Source organism: Solanum lycopersicum, chromosome 9 (assembly GCF_036512215.1).
Source record: "Solanum lycopersicum chromosome 9, SLM_r2.1".
Lineage (NCBI taxonomy): Eukaryota > Viridiplantae > Streptophyta > Magnoliopsida > Solanales > Solanaceae > Solanum > Solanum lycopersicum.
This window is the reverse complement of record NC_090808.1, coordinates 26,097,111-26,109,672: the sequence shown is the minus strand read 5'-3', so window position 1 is coordinate 26,109,672 and position 12,562 is coordinate 26,097,111. Positions and strand designations below refer to the sequence as shown.

The 12,562-nt window shown below is 35.0% G+C and overlaps 1 protein-coding gene across 1 annotated transcript in view; it reads left to right on the top strand.

The window, feature by feature from the left end:
- The window catches only part of LOC138338446 (uncharacterized), a 62,447-nt gene extending 61,357 nt beyond the window's left edge, over positions 1-1,090 (top strand). The window contains exon 4 of the mRNA XM_069289410.1: positions 938-1,090. Coding sequence (XP_069145511.1) covers positions 938-1,090 — 153 coding nt within the window. The remainder of the gene's footprint in view (positions 1-937) is intronic.
- Positions 1,091-12,562: the final 11,472 nt, after the last annotated feature.

The following is a 12,562-nucleotide window of genomic DNA, read 5'->3' as shown; positions in this document are numbered from 1 at the left end:
TATGTTAATTATTCCAAAGTATTATTTTCATATAAAAAATAATTTGTATTCTTTAAATGCATGAAAACACATCCTATTCATAGCATGATTTACAAATAAAGAATTAGGAGAGTATAGTGACTTCACTTTCTAGAAATGACATGTTGCTATAGGAAGAGCTTTCTTATATCATGCATAATCCTCATGCGTTTATGTGCATACTCCCATTATTAGTACAAGTGTGTACTAACGCCAATGCTGTTACAATCTTTATAGGCGTAGGTTCTCGAGATGACTGAAGATTCATTGAAGCGGTTTGGATTAGCGATGTCCAGACTTTGGTAGGTCCTCTTGAGTTTGAGGATGCCTACGTTTATTATTCTAGGTTTAGTACATTAGATATATCTAGTGGATGTTGTACCTAGTATTTCATTTCAAAGATTTGCTCAAGCATTTGTATTAGGGACGGTTTGGTAAACTATAATTAATATTATGATTTCTTATTTCAATCGTTTTATATATTAATAGATAGTTGTTATGTTTGAGCTGATTAGTATATAAATCTTATGCTGTAATTATATAAAGTCTAAGTACACTTCACTAAGTATTAAAACGGTTTAAATTTTCCAAAAATTTAATTGTAAGATTGTGATGAAAGCTAAGAAGAGGCTTTTCTGTGACCTCTGAGAGGTTAATGACGCCGGTCTTATGTGGGGTCTAGATTACGAGTGTAAAAAACTTGGTATCAGAGCATAAGGGTTAATTAACTAGGAACTAAGGCTCAAAAAAACGATGTTCCGTTGTTTCTAGCAAATGGTTGTGAAGTTCACCACAATCATTACTTAGAGACTAAGTGATGCTAAGAATCTTCTCTTCTTCTACTCTTTATCTTGTTGTCTAGAGCATTTACATTTTGTGTCATTTCAGCATCTAACTTCCTTCTTGTGTGTGTGTGTAGAAAATGAACACAAGAAGAAACGCTGGCAGGAGAGTTGTAGAGGCAGCCTCTGGGGGAAACCAAGCTCCTTCTCAAGCCCTTGCTGCTGGAGAGCAGGTGCCTTTCAACCCAACTGCGTTGACGAGTGGAGAAATGACAGCAGCACTGGCTTAGATCGCACATGCTATCACAACCTAGGCCACTAGAGAGTGTTCTCCCAGGGAGAACCCTTACGCTAGCACCATGGCTAGTAGACTAAGAGATTTCACTAGAATGAATCTTCCAGCCTACTTTGGGTCCAAGACAAATAAGGATCCCAAGAGCATGTGGATGAGGTTCACAAGATTCTCTGTGCTATTGGTGTTAATAAAGAGGAGAATGCTGAGTTGGTTGCATACAATTTAAAGGATGTGGCTCAACTTTGGCACATGATGTGGCGAGATAGACTAACACCAGGAGATGTTCCCATCACTTGGGACATTCTCAAGACTACATTCCTGGATAGGCTCTTTCCTAGAGAGAAGAGAGAGGCCAAGGTTAAGGAGTTTATCAACCTATTTTAGGGAGGTATGTCGGTCAAAGAATACTTCTTGATGTTTTTTAAGCTTTTCAAATATGTTTCTTCTCTGGTGTCCAATTGTGGGCAAGAGAGGAGCAGGTTTTTGATTTGTGTATCACCGTATTTGGAAGAGGAATGTCATGCATCCATGTTGCATGACAACACGGACCTTGGTAGGTTTATGGTTCATGCACAACATGTTGAGGAAAGTCGTCGGATAAAGAGAGGTCGAGAAGGAAACAAGAGCAGTCCCTCAAATTAGACTATTTCTAGTAGTAGTTAGAATTCGTTTGGAGCCCACGACAGGTCCAAGTTCAAGAAGAGGCACAAGAACTATGGTAATCCTACTTCTTTAAATAACACTAATTCCAAGAACGGAAATGTTATAAATGCCCAGTGTGATGGAAACTCATGTGGTAAGTGTGGTCGTTCACATAGAGTGGAGTGCATGATTTATTCTAATGTCATTTGTGGTTGCGGCAATAGTGGGTTTATGATCAGGTACTGCCCACATGTGATGAATCAGGATGAGGACAATGCTTAGCTTTGGCCCAATCCTACTGTATCAGGCGAGCCTCCCAAGAGGAACTAGTTCTATGCATTGAAAGGAATAGAGGAGCAGAAGAAGAAAACTAATGTTGTCACTAGTAAGTTGCTTGTCTTTTCTTTTCCTGTGTATGTATTGTTATATAAAGGATCGACCTCTTTTGTTACTCCTTTAGTATCTGGTAAATTTGAATTGCTTCCTGTGATCTTGAATGGGCCTTTACTAGTTAGTACTCTTATAGGAGACAACATAAGGGTTGAATGGGTATACCTGGATTGCCAAATTACTATTCTTGATATAGTTACATATTCTAACCTAGTAGATTTAACCATGATTTATTTTGATATAATTTTGTGTTTGGATTGGCTCCATGGATGCTATGCTACCATAGATTGTCGAAGAAAGGTAGTAAGGTTTCAGTTTCCAAATGAGTTTGAGAAGAAATTGGAAAGGCGTGCTTCAAATCTAACTGGACAAATAGTCTCCAATCATAAAACAAATAGGATATTATCTAAGAGTTATTTATGCCATTTATTCATAGTCAATGACTTAGAACATTAACTTCCTTCCATAGATTTTGTGGCCATAGTGACTGAATTTCAAGATGTATTTACGGAGGATTTAATAGGAATCCATCTTGAACGCAAAATTGACTTTTGTTTTGACATAGATCCCAACACCAAAACAATTTATGTTCCTTCCTATGGAATGGCTCTAGTGGAACTCAAGAATTGAAGTTGCAGTTAAAAGATCTACTTGATAAGGGCTTCAACCAGTCGACCATATCCTAATGGGGTGCTCCAATGTTGTTCGTTAAGAAAAAGGATGAAATTCATAGAATGTGTATCGATTCTCTACAAATCAACATAGTCACTACAAAGAACAAATACCCTCTTCCCGGAATCGATGATCTATTTGATAAGCCTCAAGGTACAAGTTTCTTTTCTAAAATAGATCTTCAGTTAGGGTATCACCAACATAGAGTGATACATGAAAACGTTCCAAAGATTGCCTTCTATACTAGGTATGGTAATTACGAGTTTCTTTTCATGTCATTTGGTCTCACTAACGCAGTAGCCGCGTTTACAGACCTTATGAACAAAGTCTTTCGTGAATTTCATGATTCTTTTGACATAATATTCATAGATGACATCCTCATATAGTCTATGACTAGAGAATAGCATGAACATCATTTGAGAATGACATTGTCAATTCTCAGAGAACATTTGTTGTATTAAAAGCTCAGCAAATGTGAATTTCGGCTGAGATCAGTGACCTTTCTTGGTCATATAGTTACCGACCAGGGTGTAGAGGTCGATCCAAAAAAGATTGAGGCAATAAAAAATTGTGGGAGACCCCTCACTCAAACATATATTCCATTTTTCTTGGGTTTGGCTAATTCATATCGCAGGTTTGTTGAGAGATTTTCCGCAATTGCTGCGCTATTTACGACTTTAACAATGAATAAGGCAAAGTTTGAGTGGTCTTGAACTTGTTAAAAGAGATTTAATGAGATCAAAGACTAAAACACTTTGGCCCCTATTCTCACATTAACGAGGAGTGGTGAAGGGAATATGGTGTAGATGTTTACGTATTTACTGACTATAAAAGTCATTAATATGTTTTTACATAGAGAGAATTGAATTTTCGTTAGATGAGACAGCTAGAGTTGCTCAAGGACTTTGACATGAGTGTCCACTATCACTAAGGTAAGGCCAATGTAGTGGCCGATGGTTTAAGCCGATTGAGAATGGGCAGTGTGCCTCATATCGATAATGAGAAGAAGGAGTTGGTTAAAGAAGTACACCAATTGGCTAGGTTAGGTGTGTATCTTGTAGGTACACCAAATAGGGGTGTTTCGATTCATTCAAGTTCGGAATCCTCATTTGTTTTAGATGTTAGAGATTAACAGCATCTCGACCTAGTACTCATGCAGTTTAAAGATTCGCTTTTGAGTAAACTTAATGAATCATTCTCCCAGGGGGAGGTAATGTTCTTAAATATTGTGCATACTAAATATTGATAATGTGAGGCCTAATATTATCGCAGAGGCTCATGGCTCCAGGTATTCCATTCATCCAAGTTCCACCAAGATGTATCATGATCTGAAGGAAATTTATTGGTTATGAAGCAAAATATCACTAAGTTTGTGGAGGAATGTCCCAATTATCAATAGGTTATGGTCGAACACCATAAGACTGGAGGTCTAACCAAGTCGATTGAGATCCCAACATGGAAGTGGGAGGCTATTAATATGGACTTTTCTGTTATTCTTCCCAAGACCCAAAAACTGCATGATTCCATTTGGATCATTGTTGACAGGATGACTAAGATTGCTCACTTCATTCTTGTGAAATATACTTACAGAGCAGAAGATTATGCCAAGCTATATGTTGATGATATCTTGAGGTAGAATTGGATTCCTTTATCTGTTATTTCGGAGAGGGGATCCCATTTCACTTCTCATTTTTGGAGATCTTTCTAAAATATCTTGGGTTCAAAATTAAAGCTCAACACTACTTTTAACCCTAAAATGGATGGACAAGCAAAGTGTACCACTCCGACCCTAGAAGACATGTTAAGAGCATGTGTTATTGACATCAAGGGAAGTTAGGATGATCACTTGCCACTAATTGAGTTATCCTATAATAATAGCTAGCATTCCAGTATTGGGATTACACCTTTTGAAGCACTATAATATTGGAGATGTAGGTCCCCAGTTTGGTGGTTTGAAGTAGAAGAGTCTGCCATCCTTGTCCTTTATATCATACATGAGGCCGTGGAAAAGGTGAGAATGATTGGAGATAGATTTGATACTTCTTAGAGTCGTCAAAAATCCTATGCTGATAACATGATGAGAGCTTATGAATTCGAGGTAGGTGATCAAGATTACCTAAAGATATTACCCATAAAAGGTGCTATGAGATTTGGTAAGAAAGGGAAGTTTACTCTGAGGTATAAAGATCGTTATGAGGTCTTGCAGTGAGTAGGGAAAGTTTCATACGAATTGAAGTTACTAGATGTCTTGGCTTCAGTTCATCAAGAGTTTCATGTTTCGATGCTTACAAAGTGTCTAGGTGATCCAACATCCATCCTACCTTTTGAGGGGTTAGGAATCTATGAGAACCTTTCTTATGAAGAGGTTCCATTTGATATTTTAGATCGCCACGTGAAGCGGATAAGGAAAAAGGACGTTACAATCGTAAAAGTGTTATGGAAGAACCGCCTTGTTGAGGGATAAACATGGGTGGCCGAGGCTGATATGAGATTGAGTTATCTGCACTTGTTCAGTTCTTGAGGTGATATATACTCTACCTAAGTCTGAGGTTTTTTATGAAACTCTAAATTTTAGTGAATTAGTCGATTTTGGTGCTTTAAGTCCATAATTGTGTGTTTTATACTTGCACCATATGAGTTAATATGAGTTCATGCTTGCATTCATTTTAATGTTTGTGTAGCGTTGATGTGATTTTTTTGTCGCATGAGTTGTCATGTTCTCTGAGTTAATGTAAGATTGAAAAGGAAGTTCCTCAATCTCAGACATGAAGCCTCAGATAAGCTTCGAGGTGATGTGCATCATCAAGAGTAAGGTGTGAATAAAATATTCACAAAGAGTAAATTTTCAAGTATGTTGATGTGTTTTTTTGAAAATACCCTCTTTGATTCAAATGATGAGTAGTGTCGTTCTCGGGACGAAAATTCCTAAGGGAGAGGAGATAATGTAACATTCTAGAAAATGTAGTTGCCTATTGAAGAGTCTATTAGTCTTCAAGAATATGTATTGCGGTACATAGGAATCCCAATTCCCAATATTGAGTAATATGGGCATGTTAAAGATTATTGGCCTAAGGGTGTTAACAAATTTCTATGTATACACAAGTAAATTAAACTACACGTCCATGTCAAATGTTTTGATTCAAGCTTTATTAGAAATTGTACCTGCAATGAAGACCCTAAACTAAAATAACTTTATTCTTCACATTACACATATTAGGTACTAGGCATCCAAGTGTCAATCCTAAGTACCATAACACATTATCATTTAAAATGATCTTGTAGATTAAGCAAAGCCGAATAACATAGTGAGGATCCTTTTAGACAAAAAAAATTGAAATTTCCAAGTGAAAACAGAGTGCACGGTTAGGAAAGTGAACAGAAACACATGTCCAAGCACATGTGCTACTGAAAGAGAGACAAATCCAAACCGATTAGTTAAAACGGTTAGGGGGCAGGCACAGGTCTGGTCAAGCCACGTGGGGCAAAGATTCCTAACCAGTCCTAAGATCTAACTAACTGAAATAACTAGCTAAGTAACCTAGGAATAAATAAAATGAACTAGCTAGTGGATCTTACAACCTAAGACCTAACCGGGTAACACAAGCCGAGTAACTAACTAAAGAAACTTCTTAGTACCTAACCTAGGGTAGTCCAAAAGGGTTAGTTATGGTCCTAACGCCTTAGGGGTAATTTAGTAATTACCCCAGGTCATTTAATTAATTAAATTAGCGACTTAATTAAGTAATTTAAATGATCAAAACCGAGACTCTTAAGATATATTTCAGAATTCGGGTAAGTCAAATGTTCTCCTATTTTTTGTCGATTTAGGAGTGGCGTTTTTGTAATTAGCTAATTGATTTATTTAATTAAGTGAATTAGTATAAGTTGAATAAGTCATATTCAGTTCCTAAGACTAAGACCTAAGTTTAATAACTTGAAAACCTACGACTTAAAAATAGTGAACAACGTAACAAAAATCTTAGGCAATTTCAAGGAAGTTCTTCAAGGTTTTCGTGCATTGTGCAAGTTGATCTTCATAGATTGAATTCTATTTTAAGGTATGGGTTTTCTCTCCTGGATTTATTTCTGCAAGAGGATTTTAAACATTTTGAATTAAACAAATATAAACTATTGTTGTTCCCAATTATCAAATGTTCATACCCCTAGTTCTCCCTATTTCTGATTCTTGTCGTATATGTAATGTAAATCTCGAGCATGTTGTTGGTATGTGGTTCTAACTAATCAGTATGTCTATGTTTACATAGTTTATAATGTCGAATGATACCTACACGTTAGATCCGTATGATTACGCTATTATTTACATGAGATAATAAATGTTGTAATGTCTAATTGAATACGAAAAAAATGGAATTGTTCTTAAAGGATAATCAAGGGTTAAAAGTTGGCTTGCTTAACATTTTGTGATGAATGTAGTATATACATGAAGTTAATTAACTTGACTAATGATAATCTCATGAAAAATGTTTGGTGATAACATCATAGTTTGATTTTATGCAAACAAATTGGCTAGCAATATTATGTCCTAAATATTATTATAATTGACCAATTTTAAATCATACCAATATTATATGGCAAATGTATTGTAATTCCAAATAATGTTTGATAAGTTTACTTGACCAGATAACTCAATGACCTCATAACCAAGGGTATGCCAATGATTGCACCAAGTCACAACATACCCTTTCTAAATGAACATTATGAATAAATTAACATTGAATAAGTCCTTATAACTTTCATCAAAAATGGTACTAGACTACCAAAAGACATTAAACAACATAAGGTGAGTAATGAAATAAATAAAAGCTTATGAGTTATGAAATTGACCTAATACAAAGTGTTAAAGGAAGAGAGAGGATTCTTACTTACATTTAAACGATTAAGTCAAAGTTACTCATTTAAGAGGGTGCTAGAAACCGCGAGACAAGTATCACTCGCACCATAATGATAATGGAAGATAAAATTCACATTCATCAAGTATTAACGAAAACGGTGACCAATCATCCATTGAGCTAAGTATACCTCATACTAGAAGCCAGGTTCCATAATGTTTGACTAAACTCTAAAAGTTGTAATGATTAATAAATTTAAGTTAAGCAGTGATAGACTAGCAATGAGCTTGTGCCAGCACATGTTAGCCTCATGAGATGAGATCATCACCAAGGTGGATCGGGGTCTCTTAAGTCTTTTATTCTTTGAACTATGTTGACACCATAGGAACTAGGTAGTGGATGATTCCACGTAAGAATGCTAGGTAGTATTCAGTTTTTATTTGGCCGGTGAAACCACCTCTTTTGGTAGTGAGAAAGACACTGGATTTGATGCTAGCTCACGTGATCTATGTCAGTTAATTCTCAAGAAAGTATTAGATTTAACTTTATCCGTGAAAAAACACTTTTTAGTGTGGGGAAGACACTATATTTTTTACTTTAGCCGGTGAATCACTTCTTTTCGGTGTGGGAAAGACACTGGATTCCGTTTCACTTTAGTCGGTTAACCACCTCTTTTCGGTGTGGGGAAAACATTGGACTTCATTTTATCTCATATGATATATATTATTTAATGCTAAATATTTTTGTTTAAGAAAGTAAGAAAGAAAGAAAGTACCATGTTCTAAATGAACAATAGATCAAAGAAGAAGAAATGTAAGTTCAAAGTTAACTAAGGAAGAGCTTAAGATTTTTAATCATCAATGTTTTATAAGAATGAAATTTTAACAAGTTATTTGTTTAAGCCAATATTGGAGTATGAATATGTGACCCAAGATCTATATATTATGTAAAAAATTCAAGAATGGATTTAGCCAATAAAGATTGACTTATAAATAAATTCATGCCCAATTTAACAAGAATCAGAAATATAAATTGTGAGTACGGTAGCCAAATTATTTCCTTAGTCCTTCGCATTACTTACTCGATTCATTGAAAGTATGGGAATACAATGAATTATTGCACTTGTTATTAAAACATAGGATCAAAAGATATAATTGAACTACACAACAACAAGAGGAGAAAAACATAAAAATATACTAAGGCATGGGAGAATAAGCTCTTGTTTTAAGGGAGAAATATAATAACTTTTGTTTGAGTGTTTGTAATATTATGTTCATGATTCCAAGGTCTTATGTTCATATAGAAAATTCGTTGTGTGCTTTAAATGCATGAAAACATGTCGTATTCATAGCATCATTCACAAATAATCATTTTGGAATGTATAGTCACTTTATTTTCCCGAAACGACATATTGCTATATAAGGAGCTTTCCTTGATCATTTATAGTACTTAAGTGTTTAGGTGCATACACCCATACTTAATACAAGTGTGTACTAACCCCTATTGTATTACTATTTCTATAGGCACAGGTTTTTGAGATGACTGAAGATTCATTAAAGTGGTTTGTATTAACGATCTCCAGACTTTTGGTGTGTCCTTTTGAGTTCGAGGATGCCTACGTTTATTATTCTAGATTTAGTACATTAGATATAGCTAGTGGATGTTGTCCTTAGTGTTTAATTTCAAACATTTCTTCAAGCATTTGTATTAAGGCCAGTTTGGCAAACAATTATTAATATTATGATTCCTTATTTCAACTGTTTAATCTATTGATATATGGTTGTTTGGTTTGAGCTTATTTGTATATCACTCTTCTGCAGTAATTAAATGATGTCTAAGTACACTTCAATAAGTATTAAAAGTTTTAAATTTTCCTCAAATTTAACTGTATGATTTTGATGACAGCTAAAAAAAGGCTTGTCTACGACCTCTAAGAGGTTGACGATGTCGGTCTTATCTGGGTCTAGATTCTGACTGTGACAGAAGTGTGTAATTTTAAATCCTCCAGATAACTGAGTTAAGTTGAGCAAAATATTTCTGATCAACTAACTCTAGGCACTGAGCTACTGACCTTGACAGTTAAGGTAAACTTACACCTTTCAGGCATTTTAACCATAAAGTCTTCCTCATGAAAAATTACAACAGGTCGACCTTGTTTAGTTGTTATTTTAGGAGTCGCAAAAAATAAAGGGGCAACAATTTAAGCTAAATTACATCAAAGTCTAGGAACATATGATTGAATAGAAGTATAAGCTGCAGATTCTTGCATACAAAACTGGTTTTGGTGATCCTTAGCTGGTATACGCTCTTTTTTTCTCTTTGGATTAGCCTGATTGTTATGTCTAACAAAATTGCTAGAAATTTGAGGATGTTGGTGAGGCTTCTTGACGTTATTCCTACCATTTTATATAGAATTCGAACCCCCATTCCAACTGCTACCATCTACAACAACATCAATATTCTCCACAATATTCACAACATTCTTATTCTGATTACTATTAGGAATTTCAGGAATCGCACTGATACTTGACTGAATTATTTTAGTATTTTTAATTGCAACTCAATCTTGTAAGCTTAGTGCTGCCTCAGACACATGTTCTTGTCTTTGTTGAATATACAATAATTCTCCAACAACGTGTTCATGTCATTGATTTTTAATTGCAAGAAATGATTGTCCATCCTCCCATGTTTGTTTGGTGGTTCTTGACTATCCCTGTTCTTCGAGTTTGGACAATGAAATACTAGCTATTTCAAAAATCTATTGGACAACTGCTAAAATTTTCCAATGCGTTTGTGGAATTGGTTTTTGCAGCAGCATATTAGTAGGAGTAGAATTGTGTAGGTTAGGAATATCAAGATTTACCTTAGTATAAGCACCTTCAATTGTGGGACTACTTCTTTGATACCCTTTTTCAGCAATAGTTATCAGAGCACTAGTGCCGCCACCTCAAATTTTTACATCACCAATTCCTACACTGATTTGCTTCAATTTTACATTATGTTGTATGCCCTGATAAGGACAACAATCCCAAATACTCGGATTCACATTTACTACATCAGAAGTGGATCAATTTTTAGATCTCTCTGCAATGGATAATCGATCTATACTATCGCGATTCGATCTTGCGATGGGGGCGATAAAACACGCTGATATTTTAGCAGAAAATGAACCTATTGCAGTAGATTAAATTTCATGATTTGATAGAACCTGTAGCAAACCAGAATTCGCCACCTTCATTATTTGTCTTGCCCTGACAAATTCTTCCTCCTGAATTGTGACAGGAGTCGCTACTTCATGTCATGAATTTGAAAAACTACCTAATACATTTATGTCATCTTCTTGATTTTTTTGATCAGTGTTAGAACGATGAGAATACTTATCCTTATTAGATGGACGATGTTCCAGCGAATTTTCCATTCCAAAGAGTCGTAAGAACCAACTCCTAAAGTTGAACGCAAGAACCAACTGCTAAATTTATGTCTTAGGTTATTTTAAGGTTTATTATTTAGGTTAAGTGTTTTAACTAGGTTTTTTTCGGGAATAGGTCTTTGGGTTTTTTAGGTTTATGGTTTATACGGTTATACCAATTTAGGGTTTATGGATTAGAGTTTTTTCGTGTCTTTTTTTGTTTCACATATGCGGTTTAGGGACTTAGAGGGCTTGAATCTTAGTATTTTTTAGCCTTAGGGTTTTTAAGGGTTAAGTGTTTCCCAAGGATTAGGGCATAGGGTTTTTTCTCTACTTTAAGGTTTATGATTTTCATATTGTTAGGATTTTTATTTTATGGTTTATTATAGAATTTAAAGGCTTTAGGGTTTCATAAGGTCTATAATTTAGGGATTTAAGTTAAGGTTTATGGTTTTTAGGTTTTAGTTGTTTGGGTTTTTAGGTGAAGGTTTTTAGGGTCTTATAGGTTTAGGGTTTAGGGTCTTACGGTTTCTTTTTCTGCTTTTAAGGGTTTCACCTATATACTTTTTAAGTTTTTATAGGGTTTATAGCTTATAGATTTGTAGGTTTAGGGTTTTTTAGGGTTTCTAATGTTTAATTGTGCAGAGGGTTTTATAGGTGTTATGTTTAGCGGTTAGGGTTTTTTGTATTTTTTTAGGTTTAGGATATTTAGCATTTAAGGTTTGAATGTTAGGTCTTTTAGGGTATTTAAAAGGTTTGAATTGTTTATAGGTGTCACGACCACAAAGCACCGCCTAGATGTAACTGCTGGCATCGTACTCGAAGAGTACTTAGACAAGACTCTCATCATTCATCATAACATATTATAGGTGAAAATATGGAAAAATAAATTTTTTTCATATTGAGGTGTACATAGACCTCTCACATATAATATATGGAGTTTACTTAGACCCCTCACATAATGAAGCTTACTTAGGCTTCTCGTTTACCCAACATAATCAATGCATAAAAATTTAGTCTAATACTTTGTCTCACATTGAACCATCTTAAATGAAGTAGAACATTTAGGAATAATACTCATACAAAATCATAATATCCATAGGGCTTACAACAATATCTTCAACAATAGGAAAGAAATGAATGTCTTTAGAGTATAGAACTACTACCAAAGTAAAATAAGTGGCACCATCATGAAAGTAGAGGGCATACTAAAACATGGGGAAAGTCCAAGTTGTTATATCCCGAGAGTACACCCTAGAGGAGCACTCTCGGAGTGTGACATAGCGTACTTGACCTCTCGGAGGTCTTGTACAAGCCTTTTTACATCATTTAATTGCATACATGTACTTAAAGTAGTGCGAAATTAGAATTTTTCACACAAAATATCTTAAGACATCTTTCATATAAAATCATAGGAAAATACTAAGTCTCAACATATTCCAGTCTCAGACTCAAGTATACTTGGCACACGGCCCATACAATATGAAATATAGAAACTTAGTCT